We start from the raw sequence: 15959 nt of genomic DNA, 5'->3' as shown, positions 1-15959 counted from the left end.
AGCAACTTTGGATACAGTCTTACGTGTAGCAGCAAGTACACTGGGCATCAGAGCCCCTTCTTCATCATGGAACATCCATCTCCAGTGGGGCTCAGATGCTCCTGGTCCCAATTTTTGTTAGAAATGGAAGTAAAACTGGATTCAATTTCTGTGCTTTCCCTCTGCTTCTTCCCTGACTCTTTCAAAGGAAATTCAAGTGAAATAGCTGAACCCATATGGCATTGTTTGCTTCAGTGAGAAACAAGAGCCCTGTGAAACTTTGGGCATTGTGCTCATATGGGCAAGGGCCATGCTCTATGAATAGGAACCTCCTTCTTCACTGCAACACCCAAATTCATCTCTATCTCCCACACATTCACACTCTTTCCTGTCACACTGATTTCATAGGAACTCAAAAAAGTGACACATAGGCCACACAAAACACTGTTGCTGCCAGAGGTACAGATGCATGCAGAACCTACTAGGAAGATAAATGGGACTAAAAACTCCCAGATATGAAGTGGCTCAACAGCTATTTCAGCCCAAAAGGAAAAGATAGGCTGAATGATACAATGAAAATGATATCTTTTAAGAGTTTAAAGTATAAATATTCAGACTGGACATTAAGAGAAACTTGTTTACCAGAGGAGTAGTTTGACATGGCATGGCTCTGAAAGGCACAAAATCTCCACCCTCAACAGTTTCTGAAACTCAGCCCAATAATGTCACAGTAAACGCCATCTCCCATAGATGACAGTACCCCTTTGAGAGTGACATTGGATGAGGTAACCTTTGAAGGTCACTTCTGACTGCTGCTAATACAAAAAGCAGTGTTTCTTTCATGGCTGAGTCGAGCCCTGACTGCAGTTAAATCAGAATATCCTCCAATGTCTGAGCCTTTCCTTCTTCCTTCACAAAACAGCAAAAATCTGGAACAAAGGGTAAATGGGGGCTGCTTGCAATGAAGCAGCATTCAAACTAGATAAATACATGTTCAAGTTTTCTAACAGGAATGTTGGTAAAAATATGCATTGCAGTGAACTCTGAACTACCCCATTGGATGGACCTGGCAATCCGTCAGCAAGAACCAATCCTGTACTGAAGGTGTGACAACACATACTGTCTCTGAGTGCTGTTCTGGAAATTGCCCCCTTCCTGAATCATCTGGTGACCTTTAATCAAACCACCTTTTCCAGCTCAGGGAGACAGCTGTCATCTGTCTGAGGAAACCCCTTCAATGAAGGGCATGGGATTACAATGTTGCCATCAAATCACCATTCCCTTCCCTCATATCCAGCAGCATGCCATGCCTTGGGCAAACTTTTTGAAACAGACAACACAATCTGTGAAGTCTGCTGCCAACTGGCCAGTAGGTCAGACTGTAATCTCTCTCCTTCGTGCCAGGGAGCAGTAACTTGCTTAGTCAGTACTTTTGGCTTTCAAAGTAGCATGACATCAAAGCAGCCAGACACTGCTTTGGGTGAGTAAAGGCATTGGAACTTTGCCTCACAGGAGCAGGAAGCTCACCATCTGGTCCAATGGGAGGGCATTGCATTCCATCTGAGGAAAGAGCCTGTGATTTGAAAGGAACCACCTTTGTTACAGTAAGGGCATCAAGGCCCTGATAAAGATAGACGATGCCTCCCCACGGACTTGAGAAAAGTTATGTCTTTATTTGCCCGCACCAACTGTCAACTTTGAAAAACACGTCCTCTGGAGATCGCACAGTGGTTCCCAAATTAATGTACAATAAATGTGTAAAACCAAAACCAGTAAGAAGTTATAAGTCAGGCAACTAAATTCTAAGCTATATCCATCATAATAATAATCATCATCATTATCATAATAAAAAAGTATACACCGTAAGATACAAGAAGCTGCAAAGCAAAGCAGCTCCAATTCCTAGGACTCTCAGTTAGAGTGGCTTTTCTGAGTCTTCCAGTAAATTGGATATGAGGGTTGAAAACTTAATGGAAGACTTTCAAGAATTCTCCCTTGAAGTTGAACACACATAATTTTTGCACATATAGCATGGATTAGTAGAGCAAAACATTTTCTTAAGTTAAGAAACATTCTTAGAGCAGATCTATGATTTCGTGTAGAAAATCCATTTGTTTGGGGGGTTGCCCCCTTCTTTGGCAAATAAATGGCAAATGTGAAACAGAAAAAAAAATGAGTCAAATAACAACTTGTGATAATAACTGCACAAGTAACAACAAAGTAGATCGGTCAATGGGACGGATTCCCTCAGCAGGGCTAGGCTTGATACTCTTTGCGGTCATTCCTTTTGCTTATTTTTATGATGAGACAGAAGGGTTGATGTGGTAATGTTTCGGAGGCTTTAGGCATCATATTTTTTGCCAGTCCTGTGAATCTGCTGGAAGAGTGTCATGGAGAAGGCCATGCCAAGAATCTGAAGGAAAACAAACAATAAGGGCTTCAGTACAGGGAGGCTGCCAAAACTGCACTGCTGACCTGTGTTCATGGTCCAGCTGTAGTTTTAAAAGTCATTCTACACTAGCCATATTTCTCAAGCTTCAACACTGATGAATAAACTTGGATGTATGTTGTTCAGGCACACAGTGATGTCCGGAGATGTATCTGTCAGAGCACAGATGGAGGCAAAAAGCTCTCAGGGCTCTTTGTCATACGTGCAACAATTTTTCAGGATCAATACCTACGAGTCACTCTTCCTTTTTATCCAACAGCTTGTGCTTGCTTAGCCAGATAACTGTGACTGATCAGATCAGTCACATCAGGTTCAGGTATTCTCCCTCAAAGGTACAGTAGTGATACAGGAACCCCAAAATCTTAACGGATTATGATGATACTTCTGCATTTCTTTTTTAAAACACGTTAACCTACTCAGTTCAATGGGCATGATTTGACTCATTTTGGCAATTTCTAGAACTTGCTTCCAAAATTTACAAAAACAGGTCCCTAAGGGACAGCGTAACAAATGTCTAAACATGGGAACTCCAAAGCGGTGCTCTAAAGTCAAAATCCCACTGTAGCATGTCTTCTTTGTGGGACTGACTACTGACCTGCTTCCTTTCTGAGTAGATGACTTTAAATGAACTCATAAAACAAATCTGACATTTTTGAAATCATGATCAAACTCAAAGCAGTTGAGCACCACTTTTCACACAGCAGAATCAAGAATGTTGACAGCAAATCAAAGCCATGTTGACAAACATCATGCCAGTATTACCTGCATTATAAGGATGCACATCCCAATTGAACCAAGGACATGCTTATTCTCATCGAACCAGGTCATAACTCTCTCATAACATCCCTGAAATGATGAAAGATGAAAATTGAAATCCCAAGGTCACATTTTCTTTTACGTGCATTCCCTCTATTTTCTTCCTTCCCATGCCTCCCTAAGCCTTGACCTGGGCAAAGTGAGCCTTACTGTTTTCCACACTAATTCGGTGGAGTTCCGTCCACAGTCTTGGGAGTTTTCAGTACAACATCGGTCTGGAACAGTGTTTTCTCCCAGCACTGGGTACCAATCCGTAAAGTCATTCACACCACAGCATTTCATCTACGGCAAAAGTAAAGGATTAATAAATTAACTTAACTAGCACAATTTGTGAATCAGGCACCACCACAAACTTTTACTTCCACTAAACCACTGTATATTTTTACAAGGGCTGCCACAACACTTTTTATTTTTAAAGTGCTTTGTGCTCAGTGATCACTAAAATCAAATACTTAACAACATTAAAAAAAACCCAAAGAAAAGAAAAGGTTCCATGCCCAAGGTTATGTTTGTCTTCTTGTCACAGAGACATAGCCGAAACACCAAAACATAAGGTAATCTGCCCCAAAACTGCTGAACGGTAAAAGCCTAGCTGCCAAAGCTGCAATTCTACCTATGCAGGTTTTGCTGCTTCTCCTCTGTTTCAGATCATCTCTGTGCCTGTGACAGGCACAGAGAATCACAGAGAGAGGTAAGCATCTTTCACCTTACAGAGTACACTTTGATCCTGGATTTCACACTACTCCCTGGATGTTCAAGAGTGCAAAATCAGAAACCAAAGCCTGCATTACCCATCTTTTAGACTTGGCATGGATGCCACAGTTAAGACTGCAGCAGCCTTTATGGCCAAATTGTTATTTTTTTCTATTGAGAAAATACGTTACCTCTGCTTGAATGATATTCCATGCATTTTTCAGTCCAACGTTATTTTCTGAATTGTATAGCTTCATACCTTCCTTCAAATCCTTCTTTGCACTCTCACTGACCTGCATCGTGTAAAAAATACAGAAAGTCAATGCACTGCTGTTTAGAGGAAAGGACGAAACGGTACAGACTTGCATATAGAATGTCTCTCTCTTACCTTCTCTCACCACAAACTTAACATGGGTGGAAAAGCTCCATCATAGCTTCAAGACTCTCACAAGTCAGTGGGAGCTTTCAGCACCTGCCAAGGCCTAGTCTCTCCCTCAGATTGCAAAATACTGGATTAATTCTCATGAGATAGGAGACCAAACAGCTTCCCCTCTACTAAGAGTCCATCATACAGTCACCATCTGATCCAAACTAACTGAAGAGCGATCAGCAGAAATCTGCTGAGCTTACTTTAACTTTGCCAGAGACAGCTGTTGGCAATACCCCACAGCAGCCTATGGCCTACTTTACTGTAACCTATGGCCTACTTTAATTTGCTAATATCATAAAACCAGAGTCCCAACCTCCCAACCTTAACATAGTTATCCCTTGCACAGGTTCAGGCAGGCTATAATAAATGGCCAATACAAAATCATTGAAAAAGGGCATTATTATTGTTCTCCTTGTAGGGACAAGCTTGTAGGATTTATGATTTTCAAATGTGCTCTTGTTTCTTTAGAGGAGAAAGTTGGAATGCTTAATGGGAGATCTGAGATGTCCCATTTCTTGTATAAGTTTCAGTCCGAGCATGGAGTCCTGGATGCAGGTGGGAATGTACCTTGGCTCTGACAGCAGTGAGCTGGCAGCAGAGAAAGGATTAACCTATGAGTCCTGGCATAAAGGTCAACTATATTAGAAGATCTGTTTCATCCCTCTTTGACATCCCATTCAAAATCAGAAGTTCACACCAGCTCCCTGAAAGTCGCAGGCATCATAATGATAACCTGGGAAGAGATACAAATCTGGTAGGAGCTCAGTTTTAAAATCAGTCTGGGCATGCTCAGGCTGTAAGGCTCTGTCCTGTGTTTAGCAGAGTTCTCCAGTTCCACAAGGATTTTTCCAGTCTTACCTATCTGACAGGCCAACCAGTTGTGCCTACTTCACTTAGTCTTTACTAGATAGCAGATTCCTACAGATGGGCTGTAGGATGAGAAGCTGCCTCTTGATCCGCTCTGCACCCTTGTCAAACTCTCTGGGCCTGCCCAGTCAAATGAGACAGCTGGTGGCATCTGGAATAACCTGTGAATATCCCAGGCCTCTCTCCTCCAGTCCTGTTCATGGGTTGGCGCTAAGAAGCTAACCAGGTCTTAAGTAGGACCTCACACAACCCAGGTCCAGAAGATGATCACCTTCTTGCTGAGACATCAGACAGCTATGTTGAAAGCTATCTTAGCTTTTAGGAGAAGACTAAAAGGGAGGCCCTGGACCATGGTTTTATTTCAGGGAGGAAACTGTAAAGCTCAGCGGATTCTTCTCTCCTGTTTGCCCTCCTCATCACTTCCTCCTCCCCCTGCAGAAGCAGCTTACAGAAAACAGCCAAGATCTCAAGGTTAAAACTTCACCAAAGTGAAGAGCAAGGAGAACCCACATAGCTCCATCAAACAAAAGCAAACTGAACCTGGTTTAAATGCTAGTACAGATAATTAACCTATATGGCATATTTGCTTACCTTGTCCATATAAACAAAGAACAAAATGAGTAATATCAGCTCTGCCAGAAGAATTATCAGCAAAACGATGAAAAACTAGAACAAAGAAAAAACAGACAGTGTATACACACTTGACAACTAGACCGCAAACCTGGAGCTGCTAGAAACTCTGAAGACTATAGGCCTTGTCCTCTAAACCTTTCCTCTACTGCCAAAAACACACAAGTTTTATTTCAAACTATTCAGCTGTATTGATACTATATTGCCACTAAAGCTCCTGTAGGTCTCACCATCAATGAGGAAGCTCACTGTCTAGCATTCTCTAAATCTTAGGTTTTGCCCTACTACTAGTTTGCAAGTTTCAGCAATGCTTTTGTCTTGCTTTTTTTGACTGCTGTCAGAGCACACACCCCTTATAGTCTCTGTCCTTCATACAGACTACAGAACAGATGCTAAACCCATTACCACAAAGATCAATGTGATGTGCCTCAGGAGTGATTCCCTAGCAGGTGGGCTTTTAACCACATCTGACTTCCTCTTAGAATAGTCTTTATATTACTCAGCACTTCTATTCCCAACTCTCTGTAGCTGAAATCTCTCTCTGCAGGGGCATCCTAAGTGTGAGCTCCAGTAGTTTCTCACTACTTTTCATGCCCACTAGTTGCCTTTATGTACTAGTGGACTGCCACATAGGCATGGCATCCCCCACACAGACACTGGGGGAGATGTCGTATGTAGTGCAGCAAGCTCTCCGATTGGAAACTCATGATAGTCATGATAGTATAAAAAGACTTTTGCAGAACCTTGTAAGAATATAAACACTCTTAAAAAACCCCCCAAAATTCATCTGGTATTGCAGTTTGTGTGGATGAACAACATAGACCTCATTACTATTCTCTGTTTGCTTTCCTAGCTGTACAACATACAAAACCAAGCAGCAGATAGCAAAAAACAGGTGCACATTTGTCCTCCAGTTTAATTCTCTGAGGTGGTCTAAGGAATGCTGCCCAGCTGTTCCCCAACAGCATGTAAGGGAGACTTTTACACAAGGAAAACTCACATGCTCCTTAATGTCATAGCACCTGTGATTCATAAGCTGTGACTGAATTGGAAGCTGTCTGCTTTGAAAGCCCTCCTCTCACCTTCTGCCACAATACCTCTCTCCTTGGGGTGGGGAGAAGCATGATGAAATCTCCTGGGTTTATGCAAGAGGAGTGACCCACACTGTGTTTTCTGAGAGGGGTTCCCAACCTTTGTGCTTCAGTACTGGACAAAGACTGCCAAGGATCAGATTATTTTTTTCTATTGTTAAGGCCTGGCAGAGACCTTGACTTCTTAACTTTGGGTCAGATGGTTTCCACCAACCTCTGACAAAAGCCTTAGATAAGGGCAAAATAGAAAATAGCCATGAGAGGCTTTGAGTGGCATCCAAAAGCAGCTGTGCTTAAGATTTTTCAGTCAATTTCAGTCAATGTCTAACAGACATTTCCAGAAGGGCTATCCAGGTCCTACAGTTCGTGTTTAACCATTAAGTAACTGATAGTAATTTGCTTTGCTATCTAATACATTAGGGCACACAGTAACAAGGATACATTTGCTAATACACCAATGATATCACTGTGACCAAAGCTGTGGGATGTCATACTGCAAGCATACAGAAGATTGAAAGCCAAGGGCAATGTTACAGTGATCCACAAGACTATTTTGCACTGCTCATTTAAATAAAATAATAACAAAGCAACAGTCACTGGTCTTAGTGAAAAGAAGTATTAATGTCTTACACTCAACAGGAGGCACTTGTTTTCCTTGATAGCACCTAGGCAGCCCAGAAAGCCGGTCACCATGACGACTGTGCCAATGGCAATGACGAGGTTGGCAGCTGAGAGTGATGGAAAGCTAGGAGAAAATGTGGCGAAGTTTCCTTGCGACACTGACAGCCAGATACCCACACCCAGCAGCCCACAGCCACATAACTGCAAAGAGATAAACAAAAGAAAGGTTTCACCATTAAAATAAATGGCACTGGCTCCTTCCTCCCCACTCTAAAAGGAAAGAATTTCTCAAGCAAATTCTCAGGTAAGCGTTCTGCAGTAATGCTCTCACTGGCTTGGTGCTGAAACAAAGTGAAACTAAATGTTCTTACCTAGACTTGGTCATGTCACCTATACTTATAAATCTATTCAAAAGCCACTGGATGGCAGAATTCTCTTTTTAAAGACTCAGCACATGAAACCAGGGCTACCCATTGATCTCCTAACAGCACAACCCAATGCAATTTTTCTGTAGGAAGATAAAAGACATTATTTGAAAGAATGCTTCATTGCACTTATTTCTGCAGTCATCTACAATGTCTCAGAGTATCCAGCCCCATACTTCCTCATCCTAGGGCAGGCAAGGAAGTTCTGGAGATAATTACAATCAATAGTATCATTTCAATAAATATTTTTCATAAAATACCCAGTTCCAGTAGCCAGGTTGGGTTTTAGTATGAGCCCTCATAGCTTTCCTGTTGTTTGCCAGTGTTCAATGTCACAAAAATCAGATTTCTAGGTTTATTATCTACAGGAAGCTCAACTTCTACTACTCTCTGTCAGTAAGAGAACCTGAAGGAAATGCAAAGCTGCTAATAAAACATAAAATTAACTTCACTTTTCTTCTCACTCTTTACAATACCATATCTGGTTAAGGAAGTAAGGTTTCCCACCATAAGTCATGGGGCAGGTCTTCAGAACAATGGTCAACTGTTGCACTATGCAGGGCCTAAAAACTGGCCATCTTTAGTACTTGCTCAAAATGGCTGTTATACAACTCCCCATCTGATCTGTGATCACTGTGCAGTGAAATCAGAAGTAGGAGTTAGTTGCACTTTCATTAAATCTGTGAGCTGCTAATCAGTACAATTACAGTTTCCTGCCAAATCTAGCCTTTGCCAAGGTCAGAGGTGGAGTTCACGTCACCTTCACTGGGAGGGGGATCAGACTACGCCCCCCCGCTTCCCCCCCCCAACTCAGAGTGTTTTGGTCCAATTTACTTGGACCACTGCACAGGAAAAACAAACCAGCACCTAATCATTACTCACAGTGATATCCCAAAGCTGCTGGTGCTCACCTGTCAGCACTGAGGAACAAGAGGGACAAAAGTTCCTGCCATCTAGCAGGTTCGCCACACTCAGCCCACCCCATTGTGCTTGCATGAACTTTCAACTTTTACTCAAACTGGAAACTCAAGGTCAGAGCACAGTATCTCCACTAAAATAGGGTTCAGTTCTGCCTTGTGATGACCACTAATCTGGTATGATGAAGAGCTACAGACCTAACTTTTTGGGCAAATATCCCCACTTCTGTCTCAGGCAGTTTTACCAGCAGGGCAGATAGTTCAGGTTACAACTGGCTCCTCTGGTTGTGCTGCTTCACAGAACATGAAACAAAAACTAGAATAGTATCTTCTTGCATTCATGTCACATTATCTATGAGTCAGGCTTAAGTTTTCATAATCATATGCATAGTTATTTTCTTTTACTTCCCCTGGGACCCTTCTGTCCCCTCTGAGCCCCCTTCCTAGTTTGCTTGAAGCTTTTGAAACTGCTTTGCATCAAGGGAGATTCACCAGTTTGGTGAAGGATTGTGACCAGGAGTAGGCCTTATGCAAGATGCTCACAGTCATTCCCATGGGAGGCAGAGTAAACCATCTCCCAATGTACCAAGTCCGCAAGAGCTAACATCATGCAAAGCATAAAAATATAGGGTTGTGTAGGCAGAGAAAGAGAATAAGAGATGGAGATTAACTATACGGCATTGGTTGTTATTTCCAGGCCCCCTGGCACCTAAGCATTAGCTTAGCAATCTGGAAAAAAACCACACAACTGTCTAAAGCTCACAAGCACATGTATTGGGTAACACAGAGGAAATTTTCAGCATTCTTGTAAGGAGGCTGGGAAGCACCTCTGCTTCCAAAACTCAACACACAATAACTCCACAGAGTGAGCTGGGGAGCTTTGCATCACTGGGTGTGGATAAATGTCACAACATCTCTTTCCTGTAACAGAGCTGGATGCAGCTGCAACATGAGTGTGTGTAGCAGGAAAAAGTCAAACAGCTATCATCCCTATGAAAAGACTGGTACAAAACATACACACATGCATGTGGCAGGAAAGGGCTACAGGACTTTCATCTCTTCCTCCAAGTCCATCCTCTCCAATTAATAGTTTTGAAGTGATTTCTCATTGCCTTTCATGGTATGTCAGCAAGGTCAATGTGAACTTGGAGTAGTAGAGAACTGTTGGGGGATGCAAAACAGAAGTCTACCGATCACATCCTGCTGCAGGACCCAGTGGACATCACCACAGGTTTAAACTGTCTGCAGTTCATGGAATCAGTCACCCTATTGCTCCTCCTTTAAATTTCATCTACTCTGTCCTTGAATTGCTGCAGTTTTGGTGCCTCAAGCCCTCTCAGGAATCCACTCTGTGGCTCAGCTGCTTCAACTGTTAGATAAGAACTGCAGGCAGTTGCTCAGGCTGAGAGCTTGATGGTTCAGGAGGTTAGAAGCAGCTCTCATCACACAACATTCATTTAAGGTTTTAAATGGCATTTCTAAGCTGCCAGGGCTGTACGTGGCCAATAGCTGATGGCACTTCAATCAATGACTTCATGACACTCCATGGATGAGACTGTAAATGTTTCCAAAGAAGTTTCTACCAAAGACTGAAATTGTTCAGTGTAACTTTCCTTCACAACCTGAATTCAGACTTTAAAGGTTAGTCACAAACGTGTTCCTTGAACTTTCATACTCTATTAGGCTCAGAAATCACAGCCCTAGCCCAAGTGTTTTGAAAGTGGGCAGTGAATTCTGGAATCATCAGGCCAAAAGAAAAAGATCAATGCAGATAAACAAGGTGGTGGTAAGAGCAAGATCAGGGCAAAAGGCTTACAGAGGAAGGGAAAGTAAAGGACAAAAAGGAGCACGCGTGATCAATACAAAGATCAGCCCATGAAGAGCTGCACCTCGGTATCCAACTCCAATGATGAGGATAGTAGCAAAAGAGATGGAAGAAAGAAGCCCTTACCAGCATCTCTTTACCATTTGAAAAAATACCAGCACAATCCTTGATAGAGATTGGGTCTAGAAAAGAAAGGTGGGTAGGAAATTAGTCCAGAAGGCTCATGTTTATGTTTATTTAGACAAAGTCAGAAGCAGCTAATTGCTTAGATGAGGGAAGGGAGAGCTACCTTCAAGTGTAGGAAATCAGGAAAGTGACAGGCCTGCTGGTGCTCCATGGGATGGACATGAAGACAGAAAAGGACCAAGAGCAGAAAGAGAATCAAAGCTGGAGAGCAGAAAAATGGACAGATGGCCTCTGTCCTTCTGACAGGGTCTCAGTTCAGGAGACCCTCTATATACACTTCCATACAGGATAGATCATTTCTTCACTTGCTTGTGGTAGCCACCCTAGTATTTTGGTAAACTCAGGGGCAAAACATTTTGCTTTTTGGCAGGAGACTGGTGACCTACTGCACCTTCACCTTTCCACAATGCCTCTAGCAGGGAAGAAGCATTTGACACTTGACGTGAAATGTTTGCAACAAAGGTCTTGTGGATTAGCAACACACCTGTGCTGTCCCCAGGCAGACCACTATGGAGATACAACTTGAATGCCAGACATCTGAACATGTTGGGAGAAGAGTCCTTTACAATGCAAAATGAAGTGGTATGTCAGCTGAGGCAGCAGACGTGTCCCCATTTGCTCTTTCTTCTTGCAATTCTAATGTCCTGCTGAAGACAACCATGGAATAACTCCTTTCCAACTGCTGCAGTGATTGGGTTAACATGCCAAAATGCACAATGTGATTACAGTTCCCTTCAGAACTTTCTGACAACACACATTAGTGCAGTACTGCAATTATACCACAGTATCTGCACTGATCACTCTCTCATCATGGCTGATTCCCAGGCCCACTGCACAAACTAAGGGAAGTTCTCCTTTTCACAGACTTTTTACCTCCCAAAGTAAGATTTCTCCATCCCTAAATTGCACTGAAAGTTCAGATTACATAAAAAAATCAGGTGACGGAGGGACTATTAAAGACCAAGGCTGATCTATGCAAACAGGATTATCTACACTGACTGAAGAGGGTAAATAGTCAGGAAGACTTGCAAGAGATTTGATAAAAGACATGACATCCTAAAAACTTCCACAAGGTGGCATCCCATACCAAATAGCACCAACAGTTTAAGTCAAATTTTATTTTTCTCCTCTCCAGAGGTCCTCAATTTTTGTGTTTTCTTCTCTGCTTTTATCTCTGTCATTCTACTGAGTAGCAGTACTGTTGATGCTAAAATTTATGCTTTAAACCTTAGGTCGCAGGCCAAATGCTTTTTTCGCTCATGCTTCTTAAAAAAATCCCAAATAATTCCACTGACTTGGGACTTAATTGCATACAACCATACCAACCAAAGCTAGCTAGAACTCTAGCAATAAAATAGCTTTCCCTGACACTTCATTCTCTACCAATCTCATTTTTTATACAACGTGAACACTGTAAAAATGCTCTCACAGCTATTTATTCTCAGAGGATCCACCTCTTTCTGTTTGGTACAACTGAATCCTGGAGGGTGAAAGCAGCAAAAATATATCAAGTCATCTTATTAATTCCTTTTTCACCATATAATTAAATAATATATGCTGCTTGGTATTTAATTGCATGAGACTGATGGCACTGACGTTCCTTCCCCAGGGAAATGGTTCAACAGCATAATAAATTTAACTGGATTTTTCTTCTCCAAAAATGTTGGCTCATTTCCCTCTCATGATTAGAAATTATCATCCTCCAGGCAACCATCAAATCTCTCCTTCCCCTGGTGTTTATGTCATGAAGGTAACTGCAGAACACTATCATAAAGTCAGTCATGTACACAAATACAAACTCTTACTTATAAGGTAATTTAGTCAAGCTATGGCACACATATTTTGAGCTTGAAAGCAAACAAAAGGAAGACCAATTTTCCTCACAGTTTCTCTCTCACTTTCCTATTGCACTATCAAAGCCTGAATTCTCTTCTCTCAACATCTATCTGTCATAATCACTGTGCCCAGAAAACATACAGCATTCTAGGAAACATTAAAAAGAGAACATTAAAAAGAGAAACATTAAAATGCTTCAAGAGAAATGAGAACTCCAGATAAACCCAGAGAGAGAGAAACCCAAAAGCAACTCTTTCCCTGACAAGTGCTATCATCAGAGTGGGAAAGGGGCTCTTTTATTTTATTCTGGATTTTTGAGCATTGTGTGAACTAATACAACAATACAAACTTTGACAATAGAGCATCATATCCAGATTTAGTTGCCTTAACTGAAAGAAGATATAGTAAGAGTTTACAAGACTTAGGGAAGGACAACACAGATGGTCAGAGGTATGCCAAGACTGACATATTGTACAGAAGGAGATTGTGCACAGGATTATCTAGCCTGGGAGGAATTATTAGACAGGATGTGAATGAAATATTCGCAACTCTAGAGGTCAGTATGAAAACCAAACAGCCTGTCTCTTTAATCTTTTCCAATAGGAACAAGGGGAAATTAGCAAGCATTATGTAGTATATTTTGTTTCACATAACTGAGAAGTAAATTGATAAATTATGCCATAGGTGATTACAAGAATCAAGTATTGTGGCCCCAATTGTCAGTAAGGGCTAGATAATTTTATTTATTGGTAACAGCATTTGTAGTTTGTTAGCATATACACAAATAATGACATTTCGTGCTTCTCAGAGTAAGATACCATGATTCTCAGAGTAAGATAATGCATGCAGAATCCAGCAAAACTACCAAGCAGCAAACAAGTTGGGTAAAGAAGGGGCAGGATATGCCATTCTGGTAAGGTTTATTAATAGAATAATATTGATAGACTTACCCTTGAAGTAAGTCATTGAACAGGTTCAGGAAACAGGAATCTGATAAGGAAGGTACTACCAAGAGGAAAAGGGATGAGGCCATACTTTTGTTGACTTTTGCCATCACTCCATCCCATGCACACAATGTATGATGGAAAAGCTGCACAAGTAGGTGCGTGAGAGAGAAAGAGTGGAGGGAAGATTTATTCTTGACATCAGTCTTTCTACTGCTGGTTAAACACCAGGGGAGCTCTTAACAGACTTGGAATAGAACAGAGACATATAGAAACCAAATACTGAGAGACAACCACTAGGGACAAAAAGAAGAAGCAAGTGTCTTAGTTTGCACCTCCACTTTGAATAACATGCCCTGGGCCATCTGTGGCCCAGTTACAGAGAACACAAAGCTCCCCACCTTCCTCTGTGCTGTGTTAAAACAGGCAATCTTGCTTGAAGCAAAGATGATACAATGAAAAATACATGGCACAGCTTAAATATGGCCCTCATAAAAATGGCCAAAAGCACAGGAGGTTTGGTACAAGGAATTACAAACAGCATGACTGCAAAAATAAGTATCAATGCTGGGAACTGATTTCAGGACAACTGCAGTGACAAAAAGACACTCTGAATTAGGCTTTGACAGGCCTCTGTTTAAACAATAAGTCAACAGGGAGATGACCTGCACCAAAACGACAAGTATGAAGAAGCCATGTAGACAAGCAGAATGCATCACCAAAGCCTTGCACAGAAAGGTTTTTCAGTGTCCAGGTGGCTCTTAAAACCTTCCCTTCTGTTGGGGTCGGCAACACTTTGGAAAATCTGCCAGTAATATTTTCCCTCCGTTTGGTAAGTCCTACAAGATAAAGGTTACCTATCTTAGCTCTTCTTTTCAAGATAGAGAGATTTTCCAGCATTTCTCCAAACTGACTCTCAGACCAGTCAGTGTGCAGAGGAGATGAGGCCCTTATGAAGCAGCACAGTCTTCTCACTTGGGTTGTTATTTGTTTGGTTTTTTTTTTTCATTTCTCCCTCTCCTTCATTTATGGCATCTTAATGAGCTCACGGGTCTCCTATGGAATCAAGAAGCAGCACATCTTGGAAAACAGTTAGAAAGGCTGTTCTTTCCCACCATGCAGGAATTTTTAAAGAAAACTTCTATGAGACATGAAGATGGACATCATCTTCTTTAGCAGCTGGAAACCTGATTCAAAGACTCTTCAGATCAGCAGGAAGAGTTCACATCTTCTGTGCACTTTTGATCTGGTGCTTCATTTGGAAGCAGTCTGGTGTGGAGATTCAAAACAGTAAGAGATACTGTTAAAAAAACCCACCACCCTGTCTTCCTGTCTCAACAGACAGAGCAGTCCCTGCTCTTGTTTCAATGCACATTAAGCTAAGTTTTGGAATTTGCTAACTTGATTGTCCAGAAAGATTATCACCACAAATAACAGGATTTTCAAACTATCACAATGCTTTAACTGCTCTGTTGAGGGCACAATATTAATCAAAGTGGGGGGTGACTTAAAGGGGAAAGGGGACTCAAGCTCAGCAGTAGAGCCATTCCATTCATTTACCATCACACAGAGGTGCTCATGTTTTGATTTTGCAGTATTCTTCCCTGAGTTACAGATCAGAATGATTGTCTGGAAGGAGGCAGGGATGGGAACTACATGATTTGTACCACTTCAACACAAAGATATACTTTCTGCAAATTAAGTTTTTGGATGCCACTTGCCATCTCTGGATTTGGGTGGTTCATCCATCTCTGGAAAGGGCTGGTGCTTAAAGGAGATTTTCAGGTAAACCCAGATAAATTTTCCTGCTCTGTCTTGATAATCCACAGGATTAGTCAAAACTGGGACTTAACAGCTGAAAATCCCAGAGAAAGTCTCTTGCAAAGCAAGATCATCTTCTAAATATGATCCAAAATATAGCAAGGACACCAAAATCTGAGAAGTTCTTCAGCCATAGATTAGAAAATGAGAATGGAGTATGGAAGTGGGTGAATATATGTGGGTGCCCATATTAGCAATAACCACCAGGGGGGACGGATGGTAACACAGTAGCCGAAGGCTGTCTGGAGCAGGGACCCAGACATCATGCTGGTATGCAAATATGACCATAAGTGAATCATCTTACTCCTTAAATAGTGGACCCAGGGCCCATTGAGCTCTCCTGCACAGCAGCAGGCTGCATGCCAGGATCTCCCCTTGAGTAGGGACACCTCTCAAGGTTACTCCTCGAGGTTGAGAGATACCTTGCTG

The 15959-nt window shown here is 41.9% G+C and overlaps 1 protein-coding gene across 5 annotated transcripts in view; it reads right to left on the bottom strand.

Annotated features, from left to right (window-relative positions):
* Positions 1-1632: 1632 nt before the first annotated feature.
* The window catches only part of TSPAN9 (tetraspanin 9), a 196483-nt gene continuing 182156 nt past the window's right edge, over positions 1633-15959 (bottom strand). For all 5 annotated transcript variants that reach the window (XM_072878795.1, XM_072878813.1, XM_072878786.1 and 2 more), the window contains 6 exons: positions 7586-7777; positions 5826-5900; positions 4129-4230; positions 3395-3526; positions 3191-3274; positions 1633-2392 (listed from right to left, as the gene is read on the bottom strand). In XM_072878795.1, coding sequence (XP_072734896.1) covers positions 2321-2392; positions 3191-3274; positions 3395-3526; positions 4129-4230; positions 5826-5900; positions 7586-7777 — 657 coding nt within the window. In that variant the 3' untranslated portion in view covers positions 1633-2320. The remainder of the gene's footprint in view (positions 2393-3190; positions 3275-3394; positions 3527-4128; positions 4231-5825; positions 5901-7585; positions 7778-15959) is intronic.

Source organism: Ciconia boyciana, chromosome 1 (genome assembly GCF_034638445.1).
Source record: "Ciconia boyciana chromosome 1, ASM3463844v1, whole genome shotgun sequence".
In the NCBI taxonomy this organism is placed as follows: domain Eukaryota; kingdom Metazoa; phylum Chordata; class Aves; order Ciconiiformes; family Ciconiidae; genus Ciconia; species Ciconia boyciana.
This window is presented reverse-complemented; position numbering and strand designations above follow the sequence as displayed.